General features: G+C 42.3%; 1 protein-coding gene across 4 annotated transcripts; it reads right to left on the bottom strand.

The window, feature by feature from the left end:
• Positions 1–1,778: 1,778 nt before the first annotated feature.
• On the bottom strand, positions 1,779–17,203 carry GHRL (ghrelin and obestatin prepropeptide). 4 transcript variants are annotated; one of them, XM_072598499.1, is made up of 6 exons: positions 17,059–17,202; positions 13,678–13,835; positions 11,606–11,744; positions 11,278–11,373; positions 4,785–4,893; positions 1,779–1,954 (listed from the first exon to the last, which is right to left on the bottom strand). In XM_072598499.1, exons 3-6 carry the CDS (start codon positions 11,711–11,713, stop codon positions 1,935–1,937), a joined length of 333 nt encoding a protein of 110 aa, XP_072454600.1. In that variant the 5' UTR covers positions 11,714–11,744; positions 13,678–13,835; positions 17,059–17,202; the 3' UTR covers positions 1,779–1,934. The 4 variants fall into 4 exon arrangements, with proteins under 4 accessions (XP_072454600.1, XP_072454601.1, XP_072454603.1 ...); XM_072598500.1 differs by lacking the exon at positions 13,678–13,835 and adding an exon at positions 13,353–13,615; XM_072598502.1 differs by lacking the exon at positions 17,059–17,202 and adding an exon at positions 16,991–17,013.
• Positions 17,204–17,618: the final 415 nt, after the last annotated feature.

Genomic DNA, 17,618 nt, shown 5'->3' with positions numbered 1-17,618 from the left:
GAAGATGTGTTTTGGGCTCCTGGAAATCATACCACCTGAACTATGTTGTTGATCCTATTTATAGAGTGTTTAAAGGCTAAGGAAGTACTTCCCTCAGAGTCCTGAGGAAGTAGATCGGTGGCTGGGGGTGGGGGGAGCACTTATACTCCTATTGAAAAGAGATCACAACTGATCTTCAATTTATCATCTTGAGAGTTGACTGGGGCATTGCAGTTAAGTGGCTATCTCTGGTCACCGAGCTTTTATCTATCAGAAGACTACAGTCTAAGTCTTCTTGACTCCAAGTCTCCCTCTACCCATTATGCCACATTGCGTCACCATCTCCATCTGACAAAATTAAAGGAGACTAATAGAGGTGAGATAATGGGCTGAGACTCACCACTAGTAAGTGTACGAGCTGGGATTAAAACCCAGGTCTCTCTTGTCTCCAGTGCTTTTTGCTGTACAACATGTAGGACAGAGCTGGGAGGAGGGAGGAGAGGACATAGACTCTTACAGTTCACTTAAAATCCAGTCACACGCTTGGCTCACTGAGGTTAGGGGTATAATTGATGGCTATTGAACAACAAAGCTCACTGGCCATCAGGTTCAATATCAGAAAAGCCTCACTTTGGGTTGTGATTTCTTGCCAAAACAGGGAATAGGAAAGTACAGTGAGCTAGGGTAGATCGGTTCTTCTTTTCTCATTCACTTCCATATTATTTCAGAGAAATTTATAGTCGTCCATTGTGGTCTGGTGGGCTGTGATATTAAAAAGGCTTTCAGCTGTGGCTCATCCTCTAGTGAATAATCTAGAAACAAATCCTTCTCTGCACTTTGAAGAGTTCTAATATTTAAAAGAACCCCACCCAGAAGGGATCCTTTGTGAAAAGACTCCTCACCCTCTGAAGAGTTGGCTCTTAATTTGTCAACTTTATTTATTTATTTTTTTTAGATTCTTTTTTTTTTTAAATTTTAAATTTATTTATTTATTTCACTTTTAACATTCGTTTTCACAGAATTTTGGGCTCCAAATTTTCTCCCCCCTTGTCCCCTCCCCCCACCCCAAAACACCACGCATTCCAATTGCCCCCATCACCACTCCACTCTCTCCTCCATCATTCCTCTCTGCCCTTGTCTCCATCCTCTCCTCTGTCCTGTTGGGCCAAATAACTTTCTATACCCCTTTACCTGTATTTCTTATTTCCTAGCGGCAAGAACAGTATTTGACAGTTATTCCTAAAACTTTGAGTTCCAACTTCTTTTCCTCCCTCCCTCCCCACCCCCTCCCTTTGGAAGGCAAGCAATTCAATATAGGCCAAATCTGTGTAGTTTTGCAAATGACTTCCATAATAGTCGTGTTGTATAAGACTAACTATATTTCCCTCCATCCTATCCTGCTTCCAATTACTTCTATTCTCTCTTTTGATCCTGTCCCTCCCTGTGAGTGTCGACCTCAAATTGTACCCTCCTCCCCATGCCCTCCCTTCCACCGTCCCCCCCCACCCTGTTTATCCCCTTGTCCCCCACCTTCCTGTATTATAAGATAGGTTTTCATACCAAAATGAGTGTGCATTTTATTCATTCCACTAAAGGAAGGAATAAAATGCACACTCATTTTGGTATGAAAACCTATCTTACAATTTGTCAACTTTAAAGAATTTGGATTTTATCTGATTTTCACTGAATGGGCACCTTTCCCTCACCATGGAACGTGTCTTCCTGATGCTATTGGCCAATGTTCAAATTCTTTCCTACAAATGTTACATAATACTTGTCTGGGATAAAATAAGTTCTCCTTTTGAGGTCTCATGCTATAATGGCAATTTTATTTCTCTCCTCAGTATATAGTTAATACACAGATAGGTGAAGCTGTCAAGGAAGCAAATCTGAATGCAAGACATGGGATGATGCATATTGGTTAGAAAAATGTGTGGGCTTATCTCTCTAGTGCGTCAGTTTTCTCCTATGTTTCCTGAAAATGAAAGAGAAAGTAGGTTACATCAAATAAAAATTCCCATGTGTAATTCTGCTTGCTGGTGCCATTTCCATCCTATGCAATAACTAGCATTTATAGAGTACTGTAGGGTTGGGAAAGCACCTTCCACATTATCTCATTTGATCCTCACAACAACCCTGGAGAAAGATAACTGTTATTTCCATATGAGGAAATGAAGGTTAGGGGAGCTTCGATGATTTTCCTAGAGTTACGCAACTAGTAAGTGTTTGAAGTGGAATTTGAATCTTGAGTCCCAACATTCTTATTTACTTTACCACCTGGCTGCCTTGATTGGAGAAGGCTAATTTTACTAATGCTTGGAGTCAGCTGACCCATCAGTAAATGCCCATTGAGTGAATCCCTAGCATTTATTGAAAGCTTTAAGGTTGAAGAAGTTCTATATGAATGATTTTATTTTATCTTTAAAACAACCCTTCCTATGGATGAGGAAACAGAGATGAAATTATTCAGGATTACAGTGTCTTAAGTTAAATTTGAACTCAGATCTTTCTGACTCCAGCTTCCAGTCTTCTCTCCATTGCACCCTCTGTCTACCTAAGCAAGCACCTCAGTTTAATCTAGTGGAGGAGTCTAGGGAATAGTAAAAATCACTTTTGACATTCACATAGCCCAAAGAGCTTTCACAGCCATTATCAGGTTGCTTAGCAAAGTAGTGAGCTTGTAATTACTGGACACATTGGGGTGGGGGAGGAGGTTGGATGACTAGTATATATCATAGAGGGGATTCTTGCAGTGAGTAAGAGTTCAGATTTGTTGACCTCCAGGGTCACCTTGGATCTCTGATTTTATCATTCCTGAGTACTAATGACCAACGAAATGTCCCAAAATTGGGCTGGAAGAGGAAAAGCCAATGATGAATTATCTAAATGGCTTTGGATTATCATAGCTTAATAAATGCTAATTATTATTGTTAGTGTTAATATAAATAAATTTACACTATTCTGAGAATAAGAACTAGATGTGCCATTTTATTGTTAAATGAACTCTAGGATGGGGAAACTTCCAATCACCAATACAATTTATAGTCAGAAAGCTGCCTAGAGCCTAGGAGGTTGTGACCTCTTTCCCCTTAGACTGCCAATATATGTGAAAGTTGGGATCTGCACCCTGGTCTTCCTGGCTCTGAAGCTCCCTATCTACTCTTCCACCCTAGCTCTTGAGCAGCTAGTCTCATCAACTCTTATTATTATTAAGTACCCCAGAAATGGACTCAATCTGACTTATGGATGGTTAAGTTGGAGTCTTTAGTAGCAATAATTGAGATGCTAGACTTAAATTGTCTCAGTTTCCTCATCTGTAAAGGGAATAATAATCACATATTCCCCATTCCTGTCTCACAGGGCTGTTGTGAGGATGAAAGCAAAGTATGAAGGCATGTCAGAAATTGTTACCGAAACAGTTGGACTGGGGCTAAATAAAGATAGAATGAGAGGGATGAAGTGCCCTCTGCTGGCAGTGGGGAGAGGCTAACCCCACGATTCCTAATCACTTTCAGCTACTCAAACAGGTATTCCAGGGGCTAGGGAAGGTATTTTTATCTTGAGGGAGCAACAAGGTAGGAGCTGTCCCAAGTCAGAATTTTTTTACCACTGGTCACATAGACATCTAGAGGGGATTTTCTCCAAAAGTATCGGATAGGTACCCTTTACTGATAAAAAGCTTGAGGTATTTCAGACCAGACCTGGCTGAGGTGCTGAAATGATGAGGCCAGAGGAATTGGGAAATGGGAAACATGGATCTCCAAAGTAGAAATGACCCACTTCACAGTAAGGGCTACACCTGGCTCAAATTGTTCTTAAAATGAGAACCCTACCAGAGGAAGCTTAATAATGAGCATTTAAAGGTTTGCAAAAAGTGTTTTGCACGAGTAATCTCATTTGATCTTTAAGGTAGGCTTGACTACCTTGAATGAGAGATGGTTTTCTCTACAAGACCTTTGTCTCAGTGGACAGTGGGAAATACAGGCACAAAGTCAGATTCCTGTCAGGCATTTGAGCATTGCATAGACTTGTGTATCCCTTCTTTCTCAGCCTTGCATTCTACTCTAGTTACACTGGACTACTTACTTACCCCAGCACACCTTAGACATTCTCTTATTCCCCTGCTTTGCTTTTCCTATGCTGAGTACCCTTCCAGCCCCAATTTGTCAAATTCCCAGCTCTTTTTTAAAGCCCAACCAACTCATATGCCATCTCTTTCAGGAAATTTTCTCTAATCAATGATGATTTTCTCCTGTGCAGACTTTGTACCTCTCTAATGCGTTTGTGTGTGTTGTAGTTTTCTGTGTAGTGGGGATCTGGCCATTGAGGCTCAACTGTCAAAGAATTTCTGTGCATGCTCTTAAGTGGAGGGTTGATCCCCTCCATTTCACCATCATGAACTTCCAGAAGAGGGCTCCTTATTGGTCAGACCCTTTCTTTCTCTTTTTTCCATATCTATGTTTGTCTTATCCTCCCTACTGGCCTATAAGCTTCATGACAGAGAGAGAGATGTCTTCCCTAAGCCTTCTATCATGCCTTGAGGCTAGCACAAAGTTTTGTACCCAGGAAGAACTTAGAAAATAAATATTTGGATGTTTAAATGAATGACCAAGGGCTTCAGTTATTTTCCCAGATATCCTGACCTGAGGAACTTGAATTAGAGAATCTCAAAGATTCTTTCCAGCTCTAAACCTTGTGTTCAAATGAGATCATATATGTAAGATGTTTTGTAAACCTGAAAGCCTAAATAAATGCTCCTTGTCATTAGCATTATTTTTGTTATTATCCTATGTTTAAGAAATTACCTTGATTCTTTTCCAAGAGAATTTCCTGTAGGACCTTTTCCAGGGCACGACCATACTGCTGATATTGAGCTTCTGCCACTTTAATCCCAATGTCAAAGGGAGCATTGAACTAAAGAAAGGAGGCACCCCCCCCAAAAAAAGCCCAAACAAAAACAAAAACTGGGATTAGAGACAAATGAGAATTTCCTTGTTGGTTGACTATTTTCCTTTAGGAGGATTTCAGCATAGAAATACTCTTCAAAGCCAGATACTTTCCAAGACCACACTCATTGGAGAAGGGAATGTAGATACCCCAGGACACAGGAGCCACTGACTAAAACTGGTAGTTGATGCTGAAAATTTTTGATCTAGTCCTTGGTCAGAGTGTTCTTTGGGCTCAAACATCTAAACTATCCTCCTTTCTTTTGTCCCTAGGAGCCTACCCTAAGACTTATTCCCCAGACTTGCTTTCAAAATCAAGAAGTTAGCTAATAATGGTTTAGGTTGTCTACTCTCCTCCTTCCTCAGCCCCTCACCCCGTACTGAGGGCCATTTAAATTGTCTTAGCTGACTCTGGAAGATAAAGAAATCTTCAAAACCTAAAGGAATAAATCTGATGGTGGAATTTCACTTTGACTAGAGGTGGGAGATATGTTTTTAAGCAGTAAATCTTACTTAGTGCTTTTAAAATCTCACAGTAGTTCTGGCTAGTCTTGGGGGTGTGTATGTGGTCTTTGATACCTTTTCTTAACATTTCCTCTTTGCTTATTTTTTATTCCTTCCTCCCTTTTTCTCTTCCTCTTTTCTTCTATCCTGACCCAAATTGCTTCTGATAGTTAACAGGTTTACTTAACCTCTTTGGTGTCCCTTTAGGCTAATGAGGATCCTGAGATCCAAAACACTGAACAGGGAATCTGACTTTGTTACTAATGAAATTAGTCAAGTCATTGACTCTGTGACTCAGTTTTTTCATTTCTACAATGGGAAAAAATAGTGCACCATCTTTTCTCCTTGCCAGCAATGTCAGAAGATGAATTAGAGTTTAAAGCACCTTGTGTAGCCTTTTCTTTAAAAAGGAGGGAGGAAAATCTACTTGTAGTTTTATCACAGAATTCTAGGCTTGTTAGTCTAAGAGTTCTGATCATGACCTCCTCAATCAAATATGGTATAGGGCAGGAGTGGAGGTGCCTTATACTGAATGCCCAAAGGCCTGGGGTCTTGGATACCAAGTCTACACCAAATGCTTCATGTTCCATTGATTTGCTATCTCTTGGATGTTCATTGTCTGCTGTCTTGGGATGTAATTACTGAGCTGGTGTGCCACAGAGGAGCTGGTTTGATTCCAGGGGTCTAGATCTCCATCCAAATTCCCTACTGTCTTCAATACCAGTTTCTTGATGTTTGGAAGGGGAAGATCCACATCCGCTATCCTACCTTTATCAGAGGAAGTTAGAAGTCCAAACAAAATGGTATTTCTCTAGGCTAGCAAATTTGTACCTCTTGCTCCTCTAATCTCTGATTCAAAATCACAAAAATCCCCTTTCTCTGCTGAATTCTTTTCTACTCTTGTACCTACTTCAATCCTATACCAATTCCTTTCCTCCATTTCCATTGTACCCTCTACCCCCACACCCAAACCTGAAAAAACTTCCTTTCATCCTTGATGTCTTCTTTTCATTTTCTGTCTTGCATTCATAGAAACCAGAGGTTCCCTTCTGAAGACCATGTGTCTGTGGCTACCCCATACCACACTAGTTGGTCCTTCTTTCATGTCTCCCAAGGGGTAGTTGGCATGCTCCTTATTCCTCCAGTGCTCCTTGAGATCCTCAACTCTTGACCTGTCTTCCTATGAGCTTTACTTCATCTGTTTATTGTATCCCATTCAGATCTTTCTTGCTGTTATTGGCTTACATCTGGGGCATTCTTACTCTTCTCAAGGAAGTCAGTATCTGCATCAGTTTTACTTCAACTCCTTTACTTTCACCACAAGCAACCCTCACCTTCTTACCCAAGGACCTTGTGTACATTTGGGAGATGCCTCAACCAGCCTGGTCTCTGAGTTAATAACTTTCTCAATTCCTATCACCTGAAGCCTTACTCTTAGTCATCCACAGGAGTGATCAAACCTTAGATTTTACCACCATCCCAAAATGGGCGACCCTCATTTTTAAATTCTGAAGTTTTCTCTCATTCTAATCTCTTGTCCTTCCATTTCTTCCTCTGAGTCTCTTCTAAATCTGAGGTTGATCATTTCTGCACCCTCCAGCCTGTCTAGTTCATCACCAAATCCACCACCTCTCCTTTGATCCTATTTTCCTTCCTAAGTAGTTTTGACCTTATTTATAGTTAACCAACTATTTTTGCTTTCTTTTCCAACTACTATTCACAACTGATCAACCTTTGATCATCTCCACCATTTGCTTTCTCTGTTTATCCTCCTGAGAGGCTAGAAGCTGGTGGAGTAAAAAGTCACATCATTGTGTTATCTGGGTCAACTATAAATTAATTTTATGTCATCTCAATGGGGCCCTCATTGATACATAGCAAAATGTGCATTCTCCCTTGATAGCTTCTCTATCCCATTCCTCTCTACCCCAAACCTTCCCTCTAGGTCCTAGTGGCACCCAACACTCTCCCTGATTTGCTCACTTCCTATTTGAATGAGAAAAATCGAGGCTATCTTTTGTAAGCTTCCTCAGCTCCCCCTACTCCACTCATCAAAACTCCTCTATAACTGCATTCATCCTTTCATCCTTTGCTCCTTTTTCTGAGGAAGAGTTGATCCTTTTGTTTGCCAAAGCCATGCTTTGGCAAACCTATGCTCTCAATTCTATCCCCTCCAATCTCCTTCAGAGGCTTGCTGCATTATTCATTCTCTTTACCCTTCTTTACCCTCTTCCTCCTGCCTCCAAACATGTTGCAGTACATGGCATTCTGAAAAATCTTCACTTGACCCTGCCAGCCAGCCATCTTCTCAAGCAATCATCTCGTATCTCCTTGTTCTTACTCCCAAACTACTGGAAAGAATTTCTAATGGAGACAAGGAGATCACTGGCTAGCTTTGCTTTGTCACCACCCACTAATTTCTCCATCCTTCACAATCTAACTTTCCACCCTGTCACTCTCCTGAAATTTCTCTCTAAAATCTCTTCACCACAAAAATCTAGCGGCCTGTTTTTAATCCTTCTCCTCCTTGATCTCTCTGTAGCTTGTTATCCCATTGACCATCTGTTCCTCCTGGATCCTCCCTCAGCTTTTGTGACATTCCCCTCTCTTGCTTTTCCTTCTACTTGTCTTGGCTGCTGCTTCTCAGTTTCCTTTGCTCAGTCATCATGGCAACCCCTCATATGCTTCCTCAGTCTTCTTTTGTCTTTCTACTCTCTCCCCCGTGGTGAGCTCATCTCCCACAACTTTAAATATCATCCCTATAGAGATGATTCCCAAAGTGATGTGTCTAGTGAGCCCTAATATCTCTCCTATAACTCTATTAGTGCCTGCTGGATTGGAACACCTGGAGGTCCCCTAGAATCTCAAACTCAGTATGTATAAAGTTGAATTTACTATCTTCTCCCCTAAAGCTGTCCCTTCTTCCAAACTTCCCTATTTCTATGAAAACTATTACTCTGCATAGTTCCTCAGCTTTATAACCTTGGAGTTGTTTTTTTTTTTTTAAATTGTATTTCTTTGGAGTTGTTCTTTACTTTTCCTTCTCCCTCACTCTCCATAACTTATCAGGTGCCAAGCCTTAGATGTCTTTCCATCTGTTAACATCTGGAAAGTCTCCACTTACACAGCCACCACTGATTCAGGCCCTCTTTGTAATAGCCTCATAATTGGCATCCCAGTGTCCAGTTTCTCCCCTGACTAATCCATCCTTTACACATGGCTTCCTTAGTTAAAGAGTCTAGTCGTGTCATGCCCACCTGAAAAAACTCCCAGGGCTCCTCATTGTCTTCAGGATAAAATCCCAACTCCTAACCCTGGCATTTATAATACCATCCTTCACATACTGGTTCTTATCTACTTTGCCAGACTGATTGCAAACTACTTTTCTTTTCAAATTCTATGTTCAAGTCAACTGGCCAGCTGTTTCCTGAACCCCTGCCCATGTGTGAATCTCTTGGACATGGACTATATATACCCCCTCTTCATTTTTATCTGTTAGACACTTTGCTTTCTTAAAGCCTGAGTTCAGATACATCCTCTTTGGAGCCTTGCTTGAACTCTCTAGGTGTTAATTTTCTGTCTCCCAAGTTTCCTTGTACCATGCTTATATGTATAGATAGATGTCCCACCTCTAAAACCTATCCTCTAGTAGCATGTAAGCTTTTTGAAGGCATGAGCTAATTCATTTTTTTTTGGTCTTTGTATTATCAGTGAATATCATAGCAGGTGTTTAATCAATATTTCCTGACTTGAATTAAAGTACTTTAGAGCTATCTGGAAAGGACCTCAGCAGATTATCTGACTCAACCACTCACCTTGAGGCAACAGAAAAAGTGGAGTGACCTGCTCAAGGTTGTACCAATGATGGTACAGCCAGGCCTAGAACGCAGATCTGAATTGTGATAAACTACTTTCTGTCCTTGGCTAGGAGTAAAGAATTGGACAAGGTCGTGATATCCCTTCTAGTCATCTAGGTCAAGCAATTTCATTTGTTTGATCTTCAATTGGTTTGCAAAAAGCAACTGCATTCCTACATGGAAAGATGTTATTTGTAACTCATGAGATCCTTTTCAGTATTAGGGTAGTTAGAGGGAATATGTATGTATATGCGTGTGTATGTATGTGTGTAGGTAAGTATGGATATGGATATGTGTATATTATATATATATGTAGGTATGTATGTGTACATGGGTGTATGTGTATATGTAAATATACATAGAGGTCACAAAGTGAGCTGAATATGAAGGGAAAATACCTAAAAAAAAAATTTACTATTGAGTGGAATATACTAGGAGTAAGTGAAAGGGAGAAGTAGAATGTAGCAAATCATCTCACATAAAAGAAGAAGAAAGAGTTTTTACAATGGAGGGGAAGAGGGGGGAGATGAAAGAAAATAAGTGAGCCTTACTCTCATGGGATTTAGCTTAAGGAGGGAATAACACCCACTCAATGGGATACAGAAATATGTTTTATTCTGCAGGAAGGCAAGGGGAAAGGGGATAGGAGAGGGAAGATAATAGAAGGGACAGCAAATTGGGGAAAGAGATAATCAGAAGCAAACACTATTGCGGGAGGACAGGTCAAGGGAGAGAATGGAATAAATGGAGGGCAGGATAGGACAGAGGGAAATGTGGTTAGTCATTTGCAACATAACTATTATGGAAGTGTTTTGCATTGTCACACATGTATGACCTATATTGAATTGCTTGTTTTCTCAAAGAGGGTGGGTGGGGAGGGAGGAAAGGAGAGAATATGGAACTCAAAGCTTTAATAACGAATGTTAAAGATTGTTTTAGCATGCAACTGGAAAATAAGATATACAGGCAGTGGGGTATAGAAATCTATTTTGCCCTATAGGAAAATAGAGGGGAAGGGGATGGAAGAAGAGGGGTTAATAGAAGCAAGGACAGACTGGAGAAAGGGGTGGATGGAGTGCATGCTGTCCTGGGGTGGAGGATGGGGAGAGATGGGGAGAAAATTTTGAATTCAAATTCTTGTGGAAGTGAATGTTGAAAACTGAAAAAAAAATACATATGCATATATATATTAAAGACAACTGAATAAAAAAGAAATAAAGGAGACTGAGATTCTATTTCCACTTGTCACTGACTCTGGCCCTGGGTATGCCCCTTCCTATCTCTGGGCAGCAGTTTATGGATCAGATGACCTTTAAGGCCTTCCAACTGTGCCATCTTGTATTTATAGTCTATATTTCCACACTGTGATTAATGGATGATGAATAGACCATCTTCAAGTGGAAAGAAAAATGCAATGGGCCCATCTGGTAAATGAGTTGGCATTTAGCTGGTGTCCATGGAAAGGGACCAGATAAGTAGCATTGTGCTATACTAGAGAAAGATAGAGAGAGAGCACTAGAGTAGGAACTTGGAGATGTGGGTTCTAGGCCTGGTTCTCCTGCTAAGTCAAGGGGTGACTCACTATGACTTGTAGTCTGGTGACAGGGACCTACATAACTGAAAAAAATAATTATACTAGAAATGTGTATACTATAAATTCACCCTTTCTTATCTTGTGTGTTACACATGTTTGTTCATGTGGATTAAGGTTCATTTTGAAGTGTCAGGAGTTGGGGAAACCAAGTGGAAGAGCCAGGTCTCTTGATTCACAATTTGACTATACGATACCATCCCTTCAACCTAGTCCCATTCCAATGGGCCCCCTAAGTATAAACTGTAAGATTCTTGAGAGCAAGAACTGGGTCATGCAATTTTATACATCCCTAACAGTGCCTGGTTACTGAATGATGGATGAGATACCTTTTTTTCCTAACCAGTTTCTGCCTTTCCCAATACCCTATTACCCCATCAGACACTGTGGAAGCACCAACCTGGATTTCCAAACCTTTCTCTACTCCTTCTGGCTGGCTGAGAGTGTCTTCCACGTCACGGGGTTGAAGTTTGGCAGGCTTTTTGGATTCCTTCCGCTGTTGGAAAGACAGAGAATGTTTCCTTCAGGGAGTGAGCCCCTCTAAACTCTCTCCATCATGTTTCTTTGTAGGTGGAGTGGAGTAAGGGGTTCGAGAGAAATTTGAGAAGAGCCCAGAGACGTTACATGTCTTGAGCACAGTCACACAATTACAATAGCAGGGCTGAGACTAGAATCCAGAACCGAGACAACAGCCCTTTGTGGGTGAAAGGAGGAGGATGGATACTGGCCTGGGTTTTTGGGTGTTCAGGGCTTAGGAAGCTGGAGCCCCCCAAGGCCACATCAATCCAGAGCACACTGAGGAGGAATAGGCTGCAGAGGGCTGCCTTGGGAAACATCTTCTCCGATGGCACAGGGAGCAGCCAGGTCCTGGATAGAGAAAGGCAGGGAGAGAATATCTCTTTCCTGAGACTCACTATGTTCCCCTAGATGACTGTGCTCAGTGGGCAGGGGGCCTGGCCCAAGGCACCTGGCACTCTCATTCCCTCGTGTGTCTTCCTTCTGCCCTCTGCCCTTCTGTATTCTTAGGCTAGTTTCTGCCTGGTTTCTTTTAGCTCTACTGATAACCTGTGTTCTTGGAGAGATTTGCAACGAATGATGGATTTAAAAAGTTAGAAGGGACCTCAAAGGTGGCCAAGTCTGGTGTTCTTTCCCCTCCTCATTTTTCCCCTCTGTCCTTCATTTTGCAAATGAAGAAGCTAATGCCCAGGAAAGTTAATTGTCTAAATAAATGTACCAAAGTATTTCTAGCAAGGCTGTTATACTGGCAACCTCTGAGGTGGAATTTGAATCCAAGTCTCCTTGATCTAATGCTAGTGCTTCTTCCACTGGACTATAATATGGCTGATATTGAAGCTAGAGGAGAAATTTATTTTTTCTTTTTTCCTGTCTTACACAGTAATTTATCTTATGATCTCATCTTCGAATCTTTAATAATTAACAAAAATTACAGCTAATATTTACATAGCATTTACTATGTGCCAATATCGTACTAAGTGCTTTACAGTTTATCCCATCTGATCTTTACAACAAACCTGGGCAGTAGGTACTATTATTATCCCCATGTTACGGATGAGGAAACTGAGGCAAATAGGGTTAAGTGACTTGCCCAGGGTCACATGGCTAGTAAGTGTCTGAGGTCACATTTAAACTCAGGTCTTCCTGACTTCAGGCCCAATGTTCTGTACACTCTGGCACCACCTTGCTGCCTCTTTTTACTCAGTATGTGCTGTGAGCCTTCTATGTTCCCAGATCCTATTGGGGAGTATGAAGATATTTTTATTATTGTCAATAGTAATAATCATATATGTACTAAATGTAATACTAAGCATACCATAGTAACAATGCTGTTTTCATTCTAGAGCGCTTTAAAGTTTATAAAACCCTTTGCATGTGTAAGCTAATTAGAAGTAGGAATGGTTTCAATTTTTTGGGCTTGTATCCTCAGTCCTTAGCCCAGCACCTGGGCTTAATAAATGCTGGGTAATTTAAAGAAAGGGAGGGCATGTAAGAGAAGAAGCAGAAACTCTTTTTCAGAGAACTTCTGGCCCACTTGAGGAGACAAGGCTGACTCCCAGGAGATGATCAGTATTGATGTTAATGGCCTTATAATCAGAGAAAGATCTTTTGAGCTGGAAAGGATTCAGAGATTTATAGAATGTCAGAGGAGCAAGTGGAGCGATTGCCCCCAGTCAGAGCCTGTTTTTACTAAAGCAGGGCAGCCCCTATGCCAAACCCCTTCCCTTTCCATCAGAGTCTTCTGACTAGGGGCAGACCAGGGAGGAGAGTGAGACTCTGGACCCTGGTGGCCCAGGACGTGAAGCAGGAGTGTGTTGGGGGTTGCTAAAGGGTTATTGCTCTGCCTTGCCAAATAAAACCTTGGATGGTGAAGCAGTGCAATTCCTGGATGGCAGGTGGGTCTGGGGTACCCTAGACTACTTTCTAACCAGGAGGAAGGGTCATTTGGTATATTCTTACCAGAGAGAGGCTTTACCCTGGGACCTCCAGGCACAGAGATTTAGCTGGTCTAGGAAAGGGAAAGGGATAACAGCTACATGGCTTAGAAGTACTCCCTGATGTCATAATCTATTTTCCCTTCCTCCAAACAACCACCCAGGGCATGGATTTGCCCTGGGTGCCAGGATTCCTAGTGATGGCTTTGCATGTTCTCTGTTCTATAGATCAGGAAATTCCCAGGGCAGGGAATCAACTTGCCCAAGGTCCCGTGCAGTGAATTAAACCTGCAAAGAAATAAGCACATAGGTAAACTGATCAATAAATCTTTTTAGAATGATATTCTTACCTGCAGGATCTCACAGAGGGCTTGACCACCTTCTATTCTGGGCTCTTATATAATGCGTAGAGTTTGTTCTAAGCCAACACCCCATCTCACTTCCCCAAACAGGATGGTTTGCACAGAGATGTTTCATGCAACCTGGAAACCTAACAAGCTCACATCACCTTGATGGAAATCAAAACAAGTGAGGTCAGAAGGTTTGGAGGAATTACAAGGTTGGTTTGGGGCGGGAAGCCTGTTCCAGCTGTCACCAGAAAGCAGAAGGAGGGGGACAGACATGCCATCCATCCCTGGGAACCAGGACATCTGGATCTACTTACAACTGGGCCACTAACTTGCTATGTAGACTTGAGGTCAGTCCCTATGCTTTTCTGGGTCTTAGTTTCCCCATCCATTGATCAAGTTATTGATCAAAGCATTTATCAAGCACCTACTACATTCTAGGAACAGTACTAAGAAAGGTAAAAACACAATCGACTCTCAAGGAGCTCACATTCTAATGCAAGAGACAACATGTAACTATGTACAGACAAAATATAGATAGGGTAAGTGGAAAGAAATTTCAAAGGGAAGGCACTAGCATTGGGGAGACCCAGGAAAGGTCTTTTGCAGAAGGTGGGATTTGAGCAGTCTTGGAGGAAGCTGGGGAAGTGAGGAGACAGAGGTAAGGAGGAAAAGCTTTCCAAGCATGGAGGACAGCCAGAGAAAAGACTCAGAGATGGGGTCCAGAGATGGAGCAATGAGTATGAGAAGCAAGGAGGCCAATAGGGCTGGATGGAAGCTGATAGAAGAGTCTTGGGGGCTGGGGGCAGAATGAGTGAAGGGTGCTAAAGTATGAGAAGATTGGAAAGGTGGGAAGAGGCCAGCTTGGAAGGGTTTTTATATTTGATCCTGGAGGCAATAGGGAGCTACTGCAATTTACTGAGTAGGAGGTGACAGAATCAGACATGCATCCCAGGAAGATGAATTTGGCAGCTGAGTGGAGAATGGATAGAGAGGGGAGAGACCTGAGGAAGGGAGACCAACCATCTGGCTAGTCCATGCACGTGCCAAGGTCTGTCGAAGGGAAGAACAGATCCACCTGAACAACTTCCCTATCCTCCCAAGTATTTAAATTGCATTCTTAGGTTAGCATCATTTTCCTTTTTCTGTTCAGTGTTGAAAAGCTATCAATAATGGAAACAATAGTAGTAACTAACATCTATACAGTGCTTTATAAATATTTCCTCCTCTCATTCTCACAGCAGCCTGGTGAGGGAGGTGCTGTTATCCTCCCTTAGGATCCCCATTTGGATCACATAGCTCTTGGATGTCTGAAGCTGGATTTGAAGTCAGATCTTTTCTATGCCTGCCGAATGATTTGGGAAGGGCTATGGAAAGAATCTAAGGCCTCATATGCTTACAAAAGCAGGACCATGGTTCTACTTTGCTGAATGCGTCATGATGGTCACCATCTTTATTTTGCCATGACTGGCTTTGGAGTTAGAAGAGCTGGGTTCAGATTTGGCTTGTGTTGTTTACTACCTGTTTGGCTTTCCTACTTGTTAGCCTCCATGGCATGTCTGGTAGCAGGGTGCATTAGACTGGGGAGAAGTTAGAGAAGGAGGAAACTACTGGAAATGTCTAAGGGCCTATGGGAGAAAGAGGGTGCCATTATGACTGAAAGGTCACAATGACACTGTGAGCTAGGTTGAATTTAAACAACGTTAGAATTGGAAGTGATTTTAGGGGTCATTTAATTAAGCATCATTTGCAAAGCCCTCATTTCATGGAGGTTCAGAACTGGGTTCAGAGAGAGAAACTAACTGGGCCAAGGGCACCTGATGGCATAAGGAAGAAGTGGTGGGATTAGAATACAGGTCTTCTAACTCTATGCAGTGTGCCCATGTGAAGGCTGTCAGGAAGTAAGGGGTGAAATCTGCAAAGGTTTTCATAGGCTGGAGGAGGGTGGTCTGAACTGGCATTGAAATGCCACTCTCTCTGTACTATTTCTCCGACCCACCTGCCTTGGTGCCTGAAATGTCTGTCACTCATTATACACCAGTCTTTGCTCTCTCCACCCCACTGCGCCAGGGTTCAGTGTGACAAGCCAGAGCTAATGCTTTGCCCCTCTTGGTACTAATACCACAGTTCATTATTATGGGCCCTGCGAAAGTGGGGCCCTAATTAGCCAACTTCCCAAACTTCACTGCAGGAAAACTCCCATCTCCTGCTCTGCTTCTCCCTGTTACTCAGAACCACAGAATTTTGAGTTGGAAGGGACAAGATGGCACCCAAGGATGCCATCTTATCCAGCCTGTAACTGAATAAGAATCCCTAGTACATTATGCCAGCAAGTAGTCATTCAACCTCAGCTTGAAGACACCCCTGCCCAGTGAGGGGGAGCTCACTACTTCTCAGGGCAGCCCAATGCACTTGGGGATTGCCCCCACTGTTAGGAAGTGTTTCTTGGCATCAAGTTTCAACCTATGTCTTTGTTGGTTTCACTCATTGCTACTGGTTCTGCCCTCTGGGGCTAAAATTCACTATCTATTGAGGTGAGACTCCATTCCCGGGGTTAACCTTTTCTAACACTCTCCTTCCTCTTCATCTCAGCCCATTCTTAGGAGGCAGCTAGGTGGTAAAGACCTGAATTCAAATCCTGCATTCAGACACTGGCTTCATGGCTCTGGGCAAGTCACTTAATCTCTCTCAGCCTCAAGTGCTTGTTTAGCACCTACCTCCCAGGGTACAGGTAAAATAATATGAGACAATACTGTACTTATAAAGTGCTTTCTAAGTCTTGAAGTGCTATATAAATGCTTCCTAATGTTATTAGTATTATCCAATAGCCTTCTCACAATGCTCATTCACCCTTCAGCTTTTGGGATCTCTAAGCATCTCCTCCTCCTCCTGGATACCATCCTTCCCCTCCCCTCTTCCTACCTGTCTGATCATTTTCAATCTCATTTGCTGTTTCTTTATTCATCTTTTGTCTTCTGACTGAGAATGTGCCCCAGGGCTCTCTCCTGCTCCTCCTTTTTCTCTCCACCTTCTCTCAGTGGTCTCATCAGCCCTTATAGGTTCAATGATCTCTTCTAGGAAGATGTATGTCTAGTCCTAATATCTTTCCTGGACTCTCATACTGCATCTACAGCCGACTGATGGGCATTTTGGGGATGTCCCATAAACATCTAAAACCTGGCATGTCCAAAATAGAACTATTATTATCTTTTCCTTTAAACTCACCCCTTCTCCTAACTTTCTTATTTTTTTCCAGGTTACCACATTCCCTTCTTTCTATGTCAACACCCCTCCCCAAATTAAACAGGTTTATAACCTCAGAGTGATTTTTCCCTTTCCTTCTTCCCCTATACACAACAAGTCACCAAGTCTTGTAAATTTTACCTTGTGGTAATCCAAAAAAGCTTCTTTAGTTTTGGTCTATTCTCTCCTGGTGCAGACTAGCTTTACTCCAGATATGCCCCCTCCTCAGCACCCCTTTTCTGCCCTTTCCTGGAATCTTCCATGCTTGCAGAGTGGATGGCTTCAGTAAGCTCAGTGTCTGTGACCTCAGCGAAGGAAAACCAATCAGATGCAGAGAATCACAGACTGGACTGAGCGAGACCCCATTAGACCCTATGAATCCTTTGGTTTTCCCATGTGGACGCTTTAGTCTTAGCTCTTTCTTTCCATCTTTGGAAGTGGTAGAAGGACTTATTGAAGACACCAGGACCAACCAGAACCTGCCTTCTAGGGACTTGAATGCAAGACATGCCCATGCAGGTAGTTGCCTAGGCCTAGGTGCCCAATCTCTCTTTGCCCACCTCATCATAAAGCCTTACTCTTCTTAAGCACTCTGGATCATCTGGAATCAAGTGATTGGTCTACATAGAGCTGACCTTCAGAGATATGGTATAAGAGGGATCTCATTTCCCTAGGCTAGATTAAGAATATGCCAGGGAAGC

The sequence above is a fragment of the Notamacropus eugenii genome, chromosome 3, assembly GCF_028372415.1.
Source record: "Notamacropus eugenii isolate mMacEug1 chromosome 3, mMacEug1.pri_v2, whole genome shotgun sequence".
NCBI lineage: Eukaryota > Metazoa > Chordata > Mammalia > Diprotodontia > Macropodidae > Notamacropus > Notamacropus eugenii.
The sequence above is the reverse complement of the archived record's forward strand: the minus strand, read 5'-3'. Positions and strand labels throughout refer to the sequence as shown.

Excerpts from the sequence above, each read along its gene's own strand:
- GHRL (XM_072598503.1), bottom strand. The coding sequence starts at position 11,713 with ATGTTTCCCAAGGCAGCCCTCTGCAGCCTATTCCTCCTCAGTGTGCTC. Across the intron at positions 4,894-11,277 it reads AGAAAGGTTTGGAAATCCAG|TTCAATGCTCCCTTTGACAT; the intron begins GTTGGTGCTTCC and ends TCCTTTCTTTAG. Across the intron at positions 1,955-4,784 it reads TCTCTTGGAAAAGAATCAAG|GAAACATAGGAGAAAACTGA; the intron begins GTAATTTCTTAA and ends TTTCATTTTCAG.